The following is a 20595-nucleotide window of genomic DNA, read 5'->3' as shown; positions in this document are numbered from 1 at the left end:
GACACACAGCATAAAAAATGTGATATATGTTTCTTTCTCTCTGATATATTGATACTTGTAGAAAGAAAAGGAAGTAGAAGAAGCGAAGGGTTTGTTTTCTTGGGTGAGACAAATCGGCTCTGTTGAATATAAAGTTCAGAATGAATGATTATCTCTAGCTAGACAAATTGGCCAACGCAGCATTAGACACTTTTTGATGACTGTACTTTTTGTGCGGGTGAAACTTGATGACTGTGTTATGTTATATTATATATATTTATATATATAGTTGTATACATATATTTATATAGGTTTGGTATGTGTTTAATTTTCCCTTGCTTTTACTAGTCTAGATGCCAGAACATTTTCAATGGTGGGTTGAGTGGTCAAACCTGGCAGTAATCGTTTGAAAGCCTACACTATGACGGTGTTCGAATTTTAGACGCATGAACATTTTGCCTTTCTCCCCACAAACTATATATTATATAGATTTCTTGAAATAATATGAAGAAATCATAAAAAGACAAATATATATATATATATATATATATATATATATATATATATATATATATATNTATATATATATGTATATGTATATGTATATGTATATATATATGTATATGTATATATACACACACTGTGTGTAATTTATTATTAGGTTTTACAGGTTTTTACTTCCATTGGTTAAACATTACTATGAATATTTCCATTTGTGCATTCTAATTACTTATAAGAAAAACGGTACTTTCATACACATACAATTTTTTATATTCATTTAATGTTATTTTTTTTTTACTTTTATTTTTTAAAAAATATATAAAAATTTACTTTTTTATAACTAATTTACTTTTATACTATATATCAAATGAATTTAAAAGGATATCAACTTATCGTTACTTTATTTACAAATATCAATTAATATATTTTGTTGAGTGATGTCAAATGATGCTACGAATGAAGTTGGAGGCCACTTGTTAACGTTGGCGGCTTGTATGGTTCAGTTTGATGTGTTGATTTTGATAGTGATGTATTTTCAAAGGAGGAAGAGATCTACAGAAAAAGTTTCAAAGTTGGTGCTGCCCACGTAAATGAATAACATTGAATAAAATAATATGCATGAATGATAATATTTATTTATTTATTTTTATTTTGGACCCAACTTGCAGAGTGAGCTAAAAACGCCGGCTTTCAACTAAAATTAGTGCATGGAACTTTCAAAGATGCGAAAGATTGAGTTTGAATTCAAACTCATGGTAGCACGATTCTTTGTCTTAAAGATTCAATATTTTTTTTATTTATTTAATATAAAAGTTTACTATAATATCAGTGTGCTGATTGTTCTTCTTAACTATTCATTCATTTATGTTTTGTTTATTTAAGTTTAATATCAAGTTCTATTATAATTTATCAGTACGATTATTTTTCTTAAATATTCAATCATTTAATTTTTATTTATTTTCTATTCGATATAACATTTTATTCTTATTTATTATTATTATGATATTTGTTCTGGGGTTAGTGCATGAATCTATTTTTTTTTAATATTTTACATTAAGTTAACATAAAATAATGTAGTTTACCTCATTCATAATTAGAATGAGGATAGGGAGAGAAAGAAAAAAAAGTATCAAATTTCATATATATTTAGCAGTCTCAAATAAAAGAATGACATTATTATTCTAATTTATTAAGTACTTTCAAATTTGAATATCTAAGTATATCTGTTACATATTCAAAAAAGAGAGTAATGTTTCTTCCATTGATCACTTTTAGTTCAAAGAGAACACATGTAAATAAAAAAATATAAATTATTTTTTAAAGATAACTTAATTATAAATTTTATTTACAAATATAGGTGTCTTTAATATATATTTACATTGAAGTGGAGTTTGTATGGCATTGGGAAAGAATGGAGTGAAAATGTTAAATAAATCTTATTTAGTTTGAGAAGAGAAATTATGGAGATGGAGTTAGAAGAACATAAGAAATTCCGTGAATTAAGTGGAGAATTTTTTTTTTTACAACTTTTTTTTATAGTAGATAGGTGATTTGTGATTAATTTGTTTTAAATATTATTTTAAAATAAATTTAAATAAACTAATATAATAATAATATATAATTTATTGTTAAAAAGTTATTAAATTTAAAGAAAAGTTTATATGTTACATGCATATAAAGTCACGTAATATCTCATCTTAAACTTATATGGAGTTCATCACTAACCAGATGATAAAGACAAGGATTTTGTGAAAACGTCTACTATTTGGAAACAAGCTGAATTTGCTTCTGATGAACTCTACCAAGAACAAAATGTAGGTCCATCTTAAAAGGAATTTTTTTTTTAACAATTTTTTGACAATGCATACGTGACAGCTTGTGATTGATTCGTTTTAAATATTTTTTAAACACAAATTCAAATAGACTAATAAAATGATGACACGTGTCCCGTTGTAAAAAAAGTTATCAAAAAACATTGTCAAAATATCATTGTCCATCTTAAAATGTTTAGACCAAACATGCTTAGACGTCCCCTTCTCAATATTGAAGGGTTTTGAATGAAATGTTTATGAAATCCAAATTAAGTAGTACCTATTTTCCCTTTAAGAATAATTTTTATAGCTGTATCCTCATCAGAATTTGATTAACATTATTTTTTGGGTTGCTAATTTTAGTTCTCTTGTATATGTTTTACTTTTCTTATACTAATTTAATTCATCATAAATGTAACATACGTAAAGTAATAATTAATATCAATTGACAACATTCACTTAGTATAAAAATAAATGTAATTCAATATAACAGAAAATTAAAATTTATATTTGACCAAAAAAATACATCAAATAAACTATTAAAAAACTTAAATTAGAGTAATTTGTTTCAAAAATACAACTTAAATTTGAAATACATACTCTTTCACAAATTTAAATTTTAGTATTTTTAATTTTAATTACAATAATTAAAATAAACAAGTCTTAACTAAAATAAATTTGTTTTTATTTCTTTTTGTTTTCTTAAATCATTTAACAAATACTATTTTCATCTTATTATAATCTAGAAGATCAAACAATTTTAAGATAAAAAGAATTGAAATATTTATGGCATGAATGATTCATAAATAATCTTCTTTTTTTTCATGATTTTTCTATGTCCTATCCTAAAATTAATGCAAAATCACTCTATAATAATATATCGACATTATACATTTATAAACCCTCTTTTTTGTTTCATGTTTTTTTGTGCATCTCTTATCATGAATCTGTACGAATCTTTCTTAGACAGTAGTTAAAATTTAGTATATTCATGAATAATTTTAACTATTTTAGTAATGAGTATTATTATTCTAATACTTTTTTAATGGGCATACTTTAAAACGTTTAAAGATGGTGCATATCAAAATATTGAACTCAATAGTTGATGGTAAACAATTTTGTTCATTAATTCTTTAGTTTGCTGTTAATTTTTAGTGTTTATAAAATTTAGCTTTACTTTATTCACTTATATGTTTCTAATGAAAAATTAAAAGTTATGTTTGATATAAAAATTTAACAGCATATTTATTTTTTTTCTACCCTGTTTTATGTTAATTATAATTTGTCTAGCTTTAATCTATTTTTCATATAAACTAATGTGTATACAAATTTTAACTTAATTTTTTCCTCTCAAGTCCATAATTTTTCTTAATAGAAACTACTACTAACTTTTCATACAATTTTATATTTTGTTCTGATTATAAAAAAAAAGTAATATAGTCACATTCAAATGTATAAATTACTGTTTTCTATAACTTTACTTTTTTTCATTAAAAAGTCTATCAATATAGCCATGGATTAATAACTTATTAGAATGAAAATAAGTGTTAAGCTATGTGTGCGAAATGTAATGAGAACACGACGCAAACCCGATACATCAAAATCTCTGTCTGTATCCGTATTTCTGCGACTGCCATCCCCAAGAAGAATGGAAGTAGCAGTGATAGTAGTATCTATTTATCCGTCCACCTCCCAATACTGCTACTTAATCACATATCACTTCTCTACTCTTACGTGCGCTCTTCCCTTCGTAATACCATATAGTTGACTACTTAACCTATGATGTATCCCACATTGACGTAAAATGTTTAATGTTTGAAAATGATTAATGTTTGAGATTTAATATGAATCAGATAAGTATAGCATGTAAAAGCATCGAGAAACTATATGTAATATTGAGTATGGAGCTGTGCCGAACATGAATATACAGTATTCGAAGTACAGAAAGGTGGCAACTATATTCACATATCTTCTGATATATTACAATTTGTAAGAACATGAATAACAGTAAAAAAAGGAGAATTCACATAGTTATATGGCAGAGTTGACAGTAAATATTCAATTTTTTACGAGATGGGAAGACATATAAGCCATCTTTAACCTTTCCTTTGAAGCTACATCAACATGTAATATCTAGCCGTTTCCTTGTCGTTCCTGTTCTTGAAACCGACAACTACCATTTTAGAACATGTAAGAATGATCCAAATTACTCAATATTGGATATTCCATTCTGTTTCCTCTCCTATAAAGAAAAGTATATTATGGATAGATAAGGTAGAGGAAATCTGGAAGGATTTGCGATCAATGTTTCAGGGAGATCTTTTGAGGGTTTTTGAATTATAGATCGTAACAAGTGATCTTATTCTGACAGGTTTTCACAAAGTTAAGGACGATTTAGGATCATGTTGAAAATTTTAGACGAGATCCTGCTTGCAAATGTCCTATTAAATGTTGTGTGATGTTGCTTCAGTGATCTGTTTTTGACAGTGATTCATTAGACAGGATCAGCCACTTCCATTTTGCAAGGGCATCTTCAAAAATACTTGGACAAGGAAATGTACTATTGTCCCGCTCAACAGTTAATCTCTGTTGGTTTACTCAAATGCTCTGCCTCAAAATTCTCTTTCTGTGATCTTCGTTCTACAGACTGTCATGTGAATTTTCAAACAAAATCAGTAACTAATAAAGTAATAAAACTGAGAAATAAGTCAATAATAGCACTTATACTAGTATCATACCTGACAATTTGAACAGCGCTACAACCAGTGTTATTCGAGATTCTCTTAGCTCTCATTTGTTTCCTTACAGATTCAACTTCGACCCACCTTTCTGCTAAAGCATAAACATTTGACAGAGATACATAGTCTTCGCTCTTTGAAGTCAACTCTGGACGACTACATTCTTCCAACTGGAGGAGAAATTTTCCCACCTTCTCTCCCATCGCAACATCCTCATGAATCTTGCATGCACCTAGCAGAGTCCTCCATATTACATCATCAGGATTAATTGGCATCCGCATGATAAATTCATATGCTTCTTTTAACTTTCCAGCACGACCAAGAAGGTCAACAATGCAACCATAATGTTTTATCTGAGGTGTCACATTAAATGTTCTCTTCATTTCATGGAACAATTGAAGGCCTTCTTCGACAAGCCCACCATGACAACAAGCAGATAAAAAGCTAGTAAAAGTTGCTTCATTAGGCTTCAGACCGTAATCCCCCATCTTGTATAAAACCTCCAAGGCTTGTTTTCCTTTCCCATGGATAGCTAGGCCTGTAGTCATTGCCGTCCAAGTCAAGATATTCTTCTGGTTCATGTGCCAGAAGACAGACAAGGCACTATCAAGGCATCCACATTTTGAGTACATATCAACAAGACCAGTCCCAATGAACACATCATCTTCAGTACACAATGTCTTTTCAGCAAATGCATGTACGCAAGCACCAGTTTCTAGCAAACCCATCTGAGAAACTGCTGAAATGACAGCAACTATGGTTGTATCTGTTGGTTTAATTCCACGTACATCAACCAACATGTCCTTAAACAATGACAATGCATTGAAAGCATATTGTCTTTTCCCTTCTTTAAGGGAAGAATAACCTGTTATCATAGCATTCCACGTAATACTGCTTCTCATTGACATTTCATCAAACACTTGTCGGGCTGAGATAATATCTTTGTTGGTAGAATAAAAGTATATTTTGGTAGTCGAAACCAAAATATTTGACCCAACCCCATGCTTTACTATCAGGGAATGTAGTTGTCTACCTACCCACAACGTTGAAGCTGACGGAAAGCGAGCACAGGCTCCAAGAACAAAATTGTAAGTGTAATCATCAAAAAACATGAGTCCCCGAGAAAACTCATCTCGAAAAATTATAATAGAATCATTGGGTTTAACACATCTTATCAAAGTGTTAAAGAGAAACAGGTCTGGCTTGTCAAAGTACCCGAACACTAAATGTGCATTATTAGCAATGTGTGAGTCTAGTGAGCCACAATAATGCTCAATTAACTTGGCCAAGAAGGCAGGCGATTTCAGGCCATTAGTAATTACCTGGGCATGGATTTGCTTTATATTTTTGGACACTTTGGGAAAAGAATGTAAGAAAGAAACACATCTAAGTCTTGAAAGGCAGTTCAGCATGAGGTAAATTATGGCCCATAAAAGAATATTAAAAATCTCAGCTCAAGTGATGAATTTTGATGTTAGAGAATTCTGCCTTATCATATATCACCTTTCACCTTCATTTGACGCCAAACATTAAACTTCAGAAGTTTAATGTGCAGATCACAATAAGGAAGATGATGATGACGATTTAGAACCCTAAAAATCTGCTATGGTAGCACCATCCCCGTACCCAAGCACTNTGGCCNTCTATCCAATTCTNTTAAAAAGNTTCTACATGGAAGTCATCCTCATTCGTCCAAGAATATCCTTAACTCAATTTAGTTGAATGCTGAGAGGCTTCTCAGTCATTTCTTCATTTGTAAACAAACTAATCACAAGTAATAACATAAAAACCCCCAGAATCAGATCATAGTAGTTAGTACCATATTCAACTCAATAAAGCACAAATTGAAATTCCTTTTCACCATTAAGATGAATAAATGTAGAATATCCCCAACTGTGAAGTTTTTCGAGAGAGGATACTAGGAAGGTTTGACACCAATGGGTCATGAACAAACCCATAAAAGAGTTTATTACACCACCTTCAATCCAAACCTTTGGACAATAAGTTTATGATTCTTGCCAAGACTCAATGATCAATATAGCAATATAAGGTCACATGTTCTTTTTTTTTAAACCCATTCCTCTTATTACTAAACTTTTTCATTAGGTTGCACAACAAGAACATCAGATAGGAGGAAGCCCTTTCTTTTCCAACACTCAAGCCATGATTAATGTTGTTGTCACTACTCCATGCACTTATTGTTTTCCAGCAAATTTTGATAAAGAAACAATGTTAAAAGAAAAGTCTGCACGCATTGTGAATGAAATGGACATGCAATTGACATGTGTTACGAGAGACATGGTTTCCCGTGTTACGAGAGACATGGGTTTCCTCCATGTTATAAATTTCATAATAGAAAGACAGGTTCTGTCAACCAAGAGGAGATTCAACATGAGTTAAAGCACAATGATTATGCAGTTTTGATCCACTTACTCTCATCCTTAATGCACATTCTTTGAATAAAGATAAATGCTCAAAATAGATTTTAGCTTAGGACCCACAAATCACATATCATCTTCTCTAACAAATTATGTAAAATTCATTTTATTTCTGTCAATCTTCTTAATGCGACGAAAGTTAAAGCAACAAATTATAAGATTTGATAACAATTTATTTATCAATAATTGTTTTGCATATAATCTTATATCTACTTCTAAGTTAATTTGTCATCATAACTGCAAGATGATTTTCACTCAAATACAATAATGGTACAACTGACTTTTTGGGTGGTACAACTGACTTTTTGGGTGGATTGTATGGGCTTAGCATTGATTTGGGTTAGAAAAAAAAAATAACATTGTCTTGATTTTTTTGGAATGTAAACAAAAAAATATTTGGTTTATGCTAACTTTTTACATGCTTCCTTTTCCCAAAACAGAAAAGACTTCCTTTTCCCGAAAGTTTTTCATATGCTTACAATGTTTTTGATCTTATTCACACTTATAGTTGGGAGCTCTACTGTTTCTTTAAATAGGTAGAGGTGTTTTCTTACTAGATGATAAGACTATATTTACTTGAATCTTTCTTTTGAAATCTAAGACTGAGACTCACACAGTAAAAATCCAATTCAGTAAAAGTTGTGAAGTCTGATAATCACATTATGTTTGATATCAAAAGCATTTTTCAAACTGAAGGCATTGTGCATCGAACTATTAGGTAGAAACCCAGAAAAATGGTATTATCCAGAGGACGCATCAACACATTTTAAATGTCAATTGTGCAATACTTTTTCAATCCAAACTTATGCTGCAACTTATGTTGTTTGTCTTGTAAATTGTGTTCCCACTTCTTTTCTTAAAAGTATTACCCTTTTTGAAAAGAAAAATATATCTTTAACAACTTTTTTGATAATTTTTTCACAACTATTTACGTAGCTTGTGATTGGTCCATTTTAAATATACGAACCAATAAAATAGTTACACAATCTATTGTTAAAAAATTATTAAAAAAAATTGTTAAAATATCATAGTCCTTTTGAAAAACTATATAATTATAAACTTTTTTTCGGGTTTTTGGCTCACTATGCTTTTAATCCACTAAAACCACTAACAGTAAAAAGTTAGATGCTCGTGCTGATATTCTTCTTGGTTTCTAATCCAATGTTAAAAAGACTACCTTGTCTCTAGTTTAAAAACTCAAAAGTGTATCTCATAATTATTTTTTTTTATTCAAATATCGGACTCAGCTAATTAAGATTAAAGTGTAAGATTTATTTATTAATTATTTACTATTAAACTAGGTGGGGACAATTAAAATGAATGGAACTAAAAAGAAAAAAAATGAAAATCTAAACTAAAATCTGTTTAAAAGAGTAAAGAAATTGAAATGCAATAAAAGAAAAGAAAATAAAAGTCTAAACTACTTAAAATAGAAATAAAACCTAATTATTATAACTACCTACAACTGATATGGAAACATACATTATACAATATAAACAGAACTCAAATGCTAAATGAATTAATCAAAAAAATATGGAAAGAAAATCTTGAAACAGAAACACAGAATAGAAGCAAAACCTAAGTCTAAAAGAATGCATTAACAGTCAAGAGATATTCCTAAGGTAAGCGTCAAATCTGAATTAGAATGTAAAACATAAAACCTAGAATGAATCATCAAATCCTAATCTAAACAGAAGTGATCAAGAACAATCATGCCAATACTCTCAACTAAAACTAAAATCAAATTAGCAGAGCCTAAACTAATGAGTAGAAACATATTGGTTGATTAGAACCATGAATCAGAATCAAAAGTGCCAAAGTTAGTGTAGAAAAGTAATCATTTACAACTCAGTAAGACATCTTGTGCAGTCATACCCACTGTGTGGTATTTAAGTTCCAAATCAGAACTTAGATTGTGTAAATGTCTACTTACTATACCAAATCACAATAAATTCAACTCCTAATTCATGTTTCTAATCATCACCAGACGCAAAACCTAATCTAAATGCAATTGAAACATCTCGATAAGTAATAATCACTGGAGTCATGTAATTTCCTACAACTGTACGGAGTCACAGAGTCCAAATCAAATTTTTTACAAAACAAAACTAAAAACGACTCTCACAAGAACCCAGAAATAATGAGAAAAATCAAGATAACAGAATTATCAAACGCTGAACACATATGGAAACATCAAGAAAGGAAGTACTACTAACAAGAAACAAAGTTACATGAAAATGTACCGAACAAAACGCAAGAAAGAACACAAGAAACACTAATCTACCGAATGCGCGATAAAACCTTAAGCTCTAGCGTCCTCTCTATCTACCCTAAAGACTAAAAATGTAAAATGAAAAATGTCTAAGTGTCTCGTTTCTGTTCAAGTCTCTTATTTACATGGAAGAAACCTGTTTTATAGGGTTGAAAATGAAAGTAGAAAAAAAAGGGAAAAAGGGAAAAAGGGAAAGGGGAACCTTGCTCGAGAAGCTTCGCGCTTTATAATCGACGACCAACCTTCATCTTCTTTCCATCCGTTTAATCTATCCACGTGGCAGCTCCGGTCATCTTCAACTTTCCCGCCGGTCAGCTCCGGTCAGGTTGGCATCAATGGAGCTTCCCTCTCTTCTCACTTCGCTTTCTCACGCGCAAGCCCTAACTCTCGAAGGAGTGCTTTTCTCTCAAGTGAATTGCTCCCTTTCTCCCAAATGAATGCGTAAGGTGAAGCCCTGACGAAGCGACGTCGTCCTACTAAATCAGCTCAATGTCCTGTCCAATCACTTTTCAATTAATTTCCATGGGAGCGTTACTCCTGTACCTCCCCCTCCCCACTTCTTCCCTACACCTTCTCTTTTCATTTTGATGTGTTTTATTTTTTTTATTTCAATTTTATCCTTTAGTAAAAGTTTATATTTAGGAATAAAATTTAATGAATTTGTTTACTCGCCCTTACATAATTTATTTATTCTTTTTTTATTTTCATGCTTTCATCTCTATTTTTTCTTCCTATAAATTTTTTCTCCTATTTTTCTTTATTGTTGTGGTGATTGAGTTATCGAGATTGTTTGAAAAAATTTGTTGTTCAATTATTATATTTCTGCATGGTGTGATGCTCTATCAAACCTTTAACCAGGGAAGCTGTTAAAAAGTGTTAAAAAGCAGCGAGGCGAGGTACGTAACTCCTTCGTGAAACCGCTTAAACGGATATGGGTATCCGTCGACAGATATCGACATCCGTTTCAGGGCCTGTCAACACACACAACACAGAGAACAAAAACCTCAACAAAGCAACATACACATACTGACATAGACCGACCAAAAATCAACAGCGGGACAGAAATCAACCCAGTCCTAAACATTATATTACATATATTTAAAAAAAAAAATCAAAGGAAGAAACGAAAAGAAACTAACCTCTCGAAACGAACCAAGCAACAACCACTACGCCGCACCATCGCACACACCCGTTGCACCACCACTCGCTGCACCGCCGCACACACCGGCCGCAACGCAGCACACACCGTCACACCGCTTAACACAGCCACAACCAAAAACCAAACGAACCAACAACCACCTCGCCGCACTGCCGCATAGACCCGCCGTACTGCCACTCGCTGCATCGCCACCTGCCGCTTTGCCGCACTCACGAAAAGCCAAAAGCACTACGAGAAAGAGAGGACTGCGAGGACGTATGGGAGAGTTGGAAAGTTTTTGAAAATGAAAGTTAACGTGGGGGAGGGTAAGAATCCAAAGGGAAGGAGGTGGGGTTGCTATGCAATCTGCGAAAATGTCTGACTGAAGTGATGAAGTGTGTAAGTAGGGAGTAAAAAGTTAGGTTAGGATAACTTAGATAAACATGGTTAAAATAGTAAAAACAAAAAATAAAAAAAGTTATTTTCGTATTTAAAGAAAAGTTCAAAAAAATTGGGGAAGTGAAAGATGGAATTGGGGAGATACAAAGAGTAATACCCAGTCAAGAATAACTTGTTTACCCTAGACCCATTTCTTCCTGCACTCCGTGACTATTAAATGCACCCATAAACTACAATTAAAAAGACTAAAATTCTCTTTCACACTACACTAGGTCATTGAAAGCAAGAAGAAAAAAAGAGAAAAATAAAATAGTGAATTTGGTTGGAAGTTTGTTTTAAAAAATATCATATAAAAGTCTGTCCTAGAAATCCTGTTTGAAAAAATTGTTTTAGAAAGTTTATTTTAGAGGGCTTGTTCTATAAATTGTGACATGAAAAGCTAGTTCGGAATGTATTTCATGTTATAGATAAAGTTATACGATACGATAAGTAAATTGACTAACTTAAATATATTTATTCTTTCAATATATTTTACATATTTATTACAATACCATAAAAATAATTAAACTAAACTGACTGATTTTCTTTATAGGACTAATCATTATTATAAAAATGTTAATTGAAAAAATGAAGTATTAACTTACAATTTTATAAACAAACATTCAAATTATTCAAATATCATTATACAATATCAATATCTATTATTTACGAATATCAAATTATTAATATATATATATATATATATAATTATAAATTTAATAAAAAAATATAAAAAAATAGTTAAAAAATAATAAAAGATTATTGACGATAAATTACAGTTTAACTTATTTTTATTTCAATTCAAATTTCTTTGAATAGTGGGTTAAGTAAGATAGATTAAGTTTATTTCATATGTAAAAATATTGAGCTTTTTTCAAACTGTTAACCAAATTGTCTCATCAGTTTGAATCTATTTTAACATCTTTAATTTCTAACTTATGGGAGTGCAGTTCGGAATTATGGATTTACGGAAAGAAAACGCCCAGAAAACAACTATAAACCTCATGAACAAAGGACTAAACTTGTGTTGTGATCGGTCCAGCACCTACGAACCTACACACCCAATTTTTTACAATGATTTTGTGTTTCGTGTTTTTATTCGAGTTCATTTCTTTTTACCCATTTTATGATGTAATCCTTTTTAATTCTTATATATAAATTTTGAGAAATATTATTACCTGCAAAAAAATTATTCAATAATTTGTACATGAGAAAAGAGAAGAGAAAAAAAATTTGAATTGTAACAAATAATGCAATAGAAAAAGAAATAGATATTGAGGTTTTAAAAAAAAAATATGCTTTAGTTATAATAATTATAAGGCCAAAAATAGTTTAATTGAAATTATTATTTTTTTTTCATATTTGAATCTCTTTCATAATTACACATCTCTAATTTTAATCAAACAATAAAGAAAATAAAATATAATCTATAATTTTCGATAGAAAAATATATATGAAGAACATTTTTGTATGTATATTTTGTAGCAATAGAAAATTTTATATTGACCACCAAGACGTAGTTAATAAAACTAGAATAAAATAAATATATTCGTACAGAATAATGTAAACCAAATATATGTTTAATATTTTCAAGTTGAGCCTGTCAATACACATTTGTATTTATCAACTTGCTCTTTAATAAACTTTTTCTGACTTAGTGAAAATTAAAATTGATATGAAAAATAAGTTTTAAAAATTAGACAATTTGTTTAATTTTATATTTATTTTTTGAAAACAAGTTACAAAAAATAATGGAAATATTTATATTATATTACAAATCAGAATATATACATAACTTAATTAGATATTGAGTTTATTCTATCTATTCGTTTCAGTTATAACAGAGAAATGTTGTCATACATTGAAGTTAGGTTTGAGTATCAGATCCACACTTTTTTCTTTTCTCCCCACTATATTACTTTGCCAACAAGGCAGGTGCTTTCTTATGCCCCACACAAAAATTATTACATAGTTGGAGAATGCATACGTAATCTTGAACAATTTTTCTCAAACATAATATTAATTTTTTGTATAAAATAAAATTATAATTTTGTCTTGATTTTATATAAAATGACATGTTTTAGGTATGCCTTAAATATGAGATTCTAGAGTCTTTGCAACAATTCAGATTATTAACACTAAACTTAACAACATAAACGACCTTGGCTTCTATATATCTTAGGATGGAGTTTTAAAGTTTGCACCTAATTTTGTTTGTGTATACAATATATATGTAGAGTAGGTTTCCAAAACACTATAACAAAAGAACTTCTAACTCAACATACAATATCAAATTTCTCTACTAAAATTTTCTGAACAAAAGACTTTCACTTAAACTTCACCCTTACAATCACACGAGAAAGCTTCTCTACCCGAAATTTCGCCTTCTCAAGAAGACCTAATCTAAGCAAGAAGAACAGTGCTCAACATTGATAAGCTCTCAGATAAACTTCTTCAACGACGATTCTTTATTCTTTTACTTACCGAATGTGATCAAATTTTGAAAATTAGGGTTGAAAGGTATAAAAGAGAAAAGGAAAATGTTTTACCACACCCATGGTTATCAAACTCTCAAGTTAACTCGTACAAGTTTACGTTTCCAAACATAATTTCCGAGTTAACTCAGAAGTAAAACTTGTTTTCTGCGTAAACTCAGCAGAATTGACTGTGAAATGGGTAGGATTGTGTAGAATTGCGAGTTTGAAGCGATTTTACAAGCTTGAAAGTTATATATTTAATGAAATGCATCGAAATTAATAACAATAATCCAAGTATTTATGTTTTACAATATTTATTTTTATAAACAATATAATTATAAATTTTAATTATTAAAAGTTATATAATTTTTTAAACTTATTCGAATTAAGATTTATGAATTTACGAGTTGAGTTTCACGAGTTTATATAAATTTTCGAATTTGATAAGCTTGATAATCACACCGAATAAATCATTTCTTTCTTTCAGTGATCACTGTTATACACATTGTATCACGGGCCAAAAGGTTTCAAAAATATTACCTCACGTTAAGCTCTAACGAAGAGATGTTCAGAAAGGAATAAGAAAGATTATTATAATTACCTTCAGAAGAGAAACCACGCATTAACTTGGTATAACGATAAATGAAAGCGAGAAGAAATATAGAAAAAAAAAATTATCAAATATATATACCAAAGTCGTTTACTCGAATTCTCATACTCTATTGAGTCAAAATATTACGCATATCCTTATACTCCCTCCCATTCATGGCTGCCTCTGTTATTCCATCCTTCAATTATATTTTTGTACACAATGGAATCCAAATAACCACACGCACATACATGCATGTATATTTAATATCGATATCAATCATGAAATCAAAAGAAATCATCAATCCTTCTGCTGCATCAATACCATATACAATATATATATATATATTTATACTCCCTCCCCAACTATATGGATCCTATAATTAAGCTAATTTAAATTTCTGAAAGTATAATCCTATACTACTATCAATCTTTACAGGGAGCAAGCATGCCCTCCCATGCAAGGAATTTAAGTATACCAGAATCAAGGTACATTTCACAGTTAGTGACTGCATGTGTCTGTGAAAACAACATATATATACCTCCATTTCTTTTCTTGAGCAGCAAGCTAAATGTTCTGCCAAGTTAATAAGTGTTTAGAGAAATTAAACCCCTCAGAACTGGGATTTTTCTCATAAAATTTCCAGTATTCTACGAAGCCATCATCAGTTCTTAGGCCACGAAATCAGGTAATAACTGAGCAACAAACCTCTTTCTGTTTTGAATGTCGATGCTCTCATAAGTTGTTCCTGAGTGAGACGAAGGAGGAGTGTTGATGGCACAAAACTCATTCCCACTTGTTCCCATCTCAAGTCTCCTTCCCAAATGAATATTCTGTGAGAGAAATCCATGCGGAGTTCCTGACATTGAAAGGTTTTCGTTGTGGGGAAGGCCTAGTGTGAGAGAAACACCATTTCCATGGAACCTTGAAGCCAGTTGCTCAGTACTCACGTTGAATCTGTTTCCAATGTCTTCCATGGTGAACGCTCCAAAACCCCCACTCATCAAAGGGTATCCATCTTTGTCGTGCCTTTCAATGCCAAACTTTGTGTTGGCTTCTCTGGTATTTGCATGTTCACCATTATGCTTCATTTCCATGTCCACTGAGAGGATACTACTCGGAGAGTTTTGCATTTCCGTACTTCTTGGTTTGTTCGGACTCGTTTGCACCTCAGATGATCCTGCAAGATGGAAACCAGAGTGGGATTGAAGGGACCCTCCGATAGGAGACATTGAAGAATTTGCTGAGAATTCATTTGGAGAAGTGTTTTGGTTGTTGAAGTTATCTTGCTTTGGTTGAAAATTATCTAGTTTAATGCCTCCTGATTCTGCTGCAACATTTACTTCTTTGCTCAATTCTTTTGATCTGGTGTTTTCTGAGCCGTTAGCTTGTTCATGATCTTTCATTTCTTCCATGTACATTTCTTCCACCATCGGCTTCCACAGCCGAACCCGGGCGTTGATAAACCAGTTTGACACCTGCATTAAACTTATCTAGTATCAGAAACCTTTGATTTTGAATTGTTTAAAAACCAAAAAGAGTAAAAAAATCACGTCAAAAATAAAAATAGCAGTATATGATAAAGAATATAGTTTTAGTTTTTATTTTGTAAGTTATAATTTGGGGAGGAAATACGGATGTGTGTTTGGATTGTTGTCATGGGAAAATAATAATTTACACCCTATATAAGAGTGAAAGAAGAAATTGTCAGGAAGAAGAAAAACAAATTAGAGAAAGAAAGTAAAAAGAAGATAAATAAATAAAATAAGGTATTTTACCAAATATAGAATTACTTGACTGCCTATTATTATAAGGTATTTATTATATGGTTACTAAAAAACAAATTTTTGTAATTAAAAGAAATTCATATTTATGTTTGTAATGACCCCATTTATTCTTTAACCTTTGAACTGATTCTAAAACACCACCATTTAGTTCTCAACAAGAATTTCATCATGTATGGCATGACTTACAAATTGCAGTAAAACTGCATTCTTGGTTTATATTATTTATGATCAAAATGATCCACCAACACTTAATTGTTACCCGACACCTAGAAAGAGAAAGAATAATGTTTCCAAAAACAATATAAATATAATAGATATTATTATTTAATAAGAAAGAGTAATGGATAAATGCTAAAAAAGCAGTTGGTATATAAAACAAGTATTTAAAAAGGGTAAGAAAAAAATATGGGCGCTTTGAAGAAAAAGTAACTGTTTTTTAAACTGATGGTGTTTGATAATCTTTGATGTAACATACCTGGCTTCTAGCCAGTCCAGTTTGTTTAGCAAGCATGACTTTATCTGAGTCCTTTGGATAGCTGCAGGTAAAAATTAGAAGCAGTGATAAGTTGATGCAATAGCTAGAATTAAAGTAGATGAAGAAAAGGAAAGGGTAATAAATAGTTGCAGAAAGATGTAACATACGGGTGAAGAAAATGCTCAAAAAGCCAAGCGCGAAGAATGGAAACGGCTCGTTCTGGCAAGCCTCTTTGTGGCCTCCATGCATTGGGCTGAATCATTCCTAGCTGCTGCAGTGCCCTTTGTTGCCTGAGATGGTGGTCAACATACCTAAGCCTCGACCCTTCTACTTTCACTCCCAAGCAATCATCTTCACCCAATGTCTTGCTCGTGGCTTTGATTTGCGCAGAGATTGCATCTTTAAGGCACCGGAATTGCTTTGAGATAGTCTTTAGGGCAAGGGCAGTGTAAGATTTTGCAGCCCCATAACCTGCAGCTCGCTCAAATGATGATACCACAATTTGCATTTGCTGGTGATATTGCCTGTACCTTTGTTCCACCTGCAGTTTTTTAAATAAATAAAAAATTAGTCAGAATCATATGTGATCATGCAGATAATATACGTAATTAAAGTTTGTCTGATGAAACATGAAAGGGGAGAAGGTGAGTAGTAGGATGATTGGACCCTCTATAAAGTTTGTAACTTTGAAGTTTGTATGAGTAGCTGCTCAATCTGAATGAATAAAGGGATCTGGCATGGTGCGGATTGTCATGGATAAATGCTGAAACTGACCCAACTGGGTCCGAACTAAAATTATTCTCTGACGGTACTCATCAGACCAAATTACTTTTCCTGCCAGTTTAGTTTCCTCTCTACGCATAATTTCAGGGCACACGAGAAAGAACTGAAAACGAGAGACAGCATTACTGTCAATTTCACTGACCCTCTGCCAGTGTCACATTCTTGATTATTGCCTCTTCCAAAAGCTGAATATCGTACTACGACATAATTTTCCAATTACTGAATCACCAACACAGACCGAATAACTGACAAAACCAAACCAAACCGCACCACTCTTGACCGATTTCTTAATTATAGTACTTTCACAAGATCAAACACTCGCACAGACATATATAAATATATAAGCGCACTATTGCATGTCAAATAGAAAATCACTATGCGTAATAGTAACCAAATTATTACCTCATCGAGCATGTTCACAAGCTTGGACTTCTTCATCTGAAGTTCTTGCCTTTGAGCGGTGCTGAGTTCGACCACTTGTTTTCCTGCACTGTTTTCTCCTCCACCACTCGAACCATCGCCACCACCAGCACCAGAATTAGTAGATTCTCTATTCGCTTTCACCTTCTCTGAAAACTTTTCCTCTTTGTAGATTCCTTTTCCTACGTTAACAACTTCATCCAGAAGCTCCTGCGCCGCCTTCAGATACTTCGAGCCCAGAATCAGGCCGGAAACTCCTGTCGACGCAGCCGACGTCGGCGAGTTACCAGTTCCGGCGACGTGGCCCTGTCCGCCAATATCAAGCTCCCCAGAAACTGACCTGAAATTCGTTTGCTGTGAAGAAAGGCTGAGAGACAACCCCTGCTGACTGGGCCGCCGGAAACCGCCACCGCCGGAGCTGCTAGAAGGCGTTCCAGGTTGATCAACCCCCGAGCCCCAGAGGTTATAGTGAACGCGAGGGGCGGCGGAGGATGCCCCGCCGGAGAAGCCGTGGAAGGCGGCGATGTTTTCCCCGAACAACGACGGTCGGGTGTGAGCGTGCTCATCGGAATTTCCGGATCCGAGGATGTTTGTCATGCCGTGAATAACGTGCTGCTGGTGGTTGGGGGAAGGCGACACCGGCGGCGCGTGGGTGAGAGTCGCGAGGTTGAGCGCGTTGGTAGCGTTGGGATTGACGAGAAGTGTTGGGTGGTGCGGCGCGTCAGCATAAGGTACGTAAGATGGGTTCATAAGGTAAAGCGTTTGCAAGCCATCTGCAGAAGATTGAATCTCTGAAGTGCTTCCATGAAAGTACGTCGCCATGTTACGCTTTTCGTTCTTGTATTCTACTTTCTCTCTCCCTCAGTCACACTGTCACAACACAGCAACAACAACAACTTTCTATAATTAGCCTTTCATTTCAATTCATCATATCCTGTTCCAGGATCTCTATATATAGACACACATATTCTTTTCACTTCGATCTTGATTAGCCCATTATGCATGTATATTGCAAAGCTATTTTGGATTAACACACAAGCTTCCTCCACCAATGTTGGGGCTTTAATTAAATTAAATTAAATTAAGCTTCTTGCTTGTTTCTTACAGATCCTGAAAAACAAAAGATAAACAGACAGCCTCGGAAGCTGTGCTAGTGAATCCTAGTAACTGAGTACCTTAAATTTCGCAAATCAATCTGGACAAGTAAACAACAATTTAACATACGTGTGATGGAGGAGATGAAAAGGAAGTTTTATCCTTCGATGATTGTTGATGGAAAGTGAAAAGTGATGATGAAATGAATAAAAAAAGATATACAAGTAGAGAAATGGAAACAGATCCCGTGGGAGAGGAATCACATGAATATAGGTGAGAAGAAATTAACGAAGGCGTTGGGTGTGTTGTGTTCGTACCATTTGGTGAATTAATAAATGGATTGAGGAAGAAAAGAGAAGAGAAGAAGGTAGAAAGGTGCTATCTAGATAGAGAAAGTGTCCCTCATGGCGGGGTAGAGGATGCAGATAAAAGGGTTGTTCGATGGATCCGTTTTGGTTTCAGTTCTCAGAGCTTCAGCTTCTTCGTTCATGGCTTCTTGCTTGCTCCTGTCATCAGTGTTCTCTGCAACTCTCTGTCTCTCTTCTCCAAACGGATAATATATATATATATATATATATATATATATATATATATATATATATATATATATATATATATATATATTATATATTATATATACATATCTGTGTGTGTGTAAAAAATTTAATATTTAAAATAAGCAGATGAGTGATTAGTGGTGACTGCTGAGATGGTGGTCCTATTCATTTCAGTAATAATGTTAATTAAATAGGCTTAACATAAATATCCCTCTAATTGCTTTTATTTATCAACAATAATTGACAGTTCAAAAGTATTTTTCTTGTTGTGTTGTACACGCTCAGATCTAGCGTTTCTGCTATATGCGTCTTATCCTCCATACTTTTTTCAGCCTTTGGTAGGTATAACAGGTGATATTTTATGGTTTAATTTTAAATTTACAAAAATTATATTTTTAAAATACTATACACTCTAAATGTTGTTTTCACTAACACATTTCGTTAGCAGTTGGCAAGTTAAGAAAACAAAACTTTATGGTAAAACTAGAAACTTCTTAGAATATAAGAGTGTAGATTTTATGAAAATTATAAATGTTAGAAAAATATCTTAATAATCTTTTAAAACAAACATAAATTAAAAATAAATAAACACTTATATATCACAAACATGTATTTGTCACCTATTTTTTTCTTTTTCTTTTGAAATCGCATCACAATTCTCTTTCTTCTCTCCTTTTCTATGAAGCCTCAACAAAGAACTTTGTGTGTATACATATTTATCCGTTACATAGTGCACTTTGTTTGATTAAAAAAACCAAACACCCCCATCATATCCAAAACTCACACTTAAAGAAAAGAAAAAGTGAATTTAATTAAGATGTCACGATTACGTACGCCTTGTTACAACTTTATAAACAGATCGATAAAGAAATTTAAGTAAATAAAAAGAGTAGGGTAGAGTAGGAGATGAATGGCTTAAAGAAAAGGAAAGATAAAACCATAAGGGTTACTCTTGAATCTTCACGAAAACATAGGCATTGATATGTCCCAATTTCATCATATCTAGAGCTATAATTTGACCTACTTTCATTTAATCACACACTCATTTATTCTTCCTAGATGAAAGTAATCTAACAATAAATTAAATTTATGTCTAC

The 20595-nt window shown here is 32.2% G+C and overlaps 2 protein-coding genes across 4 annotated transcripts; both read right to left on the bottom strand.

The window, feature by feature from the left end:
• Positions 1-4186: 4186 nt before the first annotated feature.
• Positions 4187-10331, bottom strand: LOC106753141 (pentatricopeptide repeat-containing protein At3g18970). The gene is made up of 3 exons (XM_014634936.2): positions 9942-10331; positions 5030-6793; positions 4187-4938 (listed from the first exon to the last, which is right to left on the bottom strand). The coding sequence occupies exons 2-3, from the start codon at positions 6439-6441 to the stop codon at positions 4932-4934; spliced, it is 1419 nt and encodes a 472-aa protein (XP_014490422.1). The 5' UTR covers positions 6442-6793; positions 9942-10331; the 3' UTR covers positions 4187-4931.
• Positions 10332-14639: 4308 nt separating this feature from the next.
• On the bottom strand, positions 14640-19493 carry LOC106753136 (BEL1-like homeodomain protein 1). Of its 3 annotated transcripts, none has more exons than XM_014634931.2 (5): positions 19022-19493; positions 17829-18716; positions 16811-17184; positions 16644-16704; positions 14640-15859 (listed from the first exon to the last, which is right to left on the bottom strand). In XM_014634931.2, the coding sequence occupies exons 2-5, from the start codon at positions 18666-18668 to the stop codon at positions 15053-15055; spliced, it is 2082 nt and encodes a 693-aa protein (XP_014490417.1). In that variant the 5' UTR covers positions 18669-18716; positions 19022-19493; the 3' UTR covers positions 14640-15052. The 3 variants fall into 3 exon arrangements, with proteins under 3 accessions (XP_014490417.1, XP_022633119.1, XP_014490416.1); XM_022777398.1 differs by having other exon boundaries at positions 19071-19493; XM_014634930.2 differs by having other exon boundaries at positions 19259-19493.
• Between the last annotated feature and the right edge of the window lie 1102 nt (positions 19494-20595).

The sequence above is a fragment of the Vigna radiata genome, unplaced genomic scaffold (genome assembly GCF_000741045.1).
Source record: "Vigna radiata var. radiata cultivar VC1973A unplaced genomic scaffold, Vradiata_ver6 scaffold_234, whole genome shotgun sequence".
NCBI lineage: Eukaryota > Viridiplantae > Streptophyta > Magnoliopsida > Fabales > Fabaceae > Vigna > Vigna radiata.
Note: the sequence above shows the minus strand (reverse complement) of the source record. Positions and strands in the feature narration are given on the sequence as shown.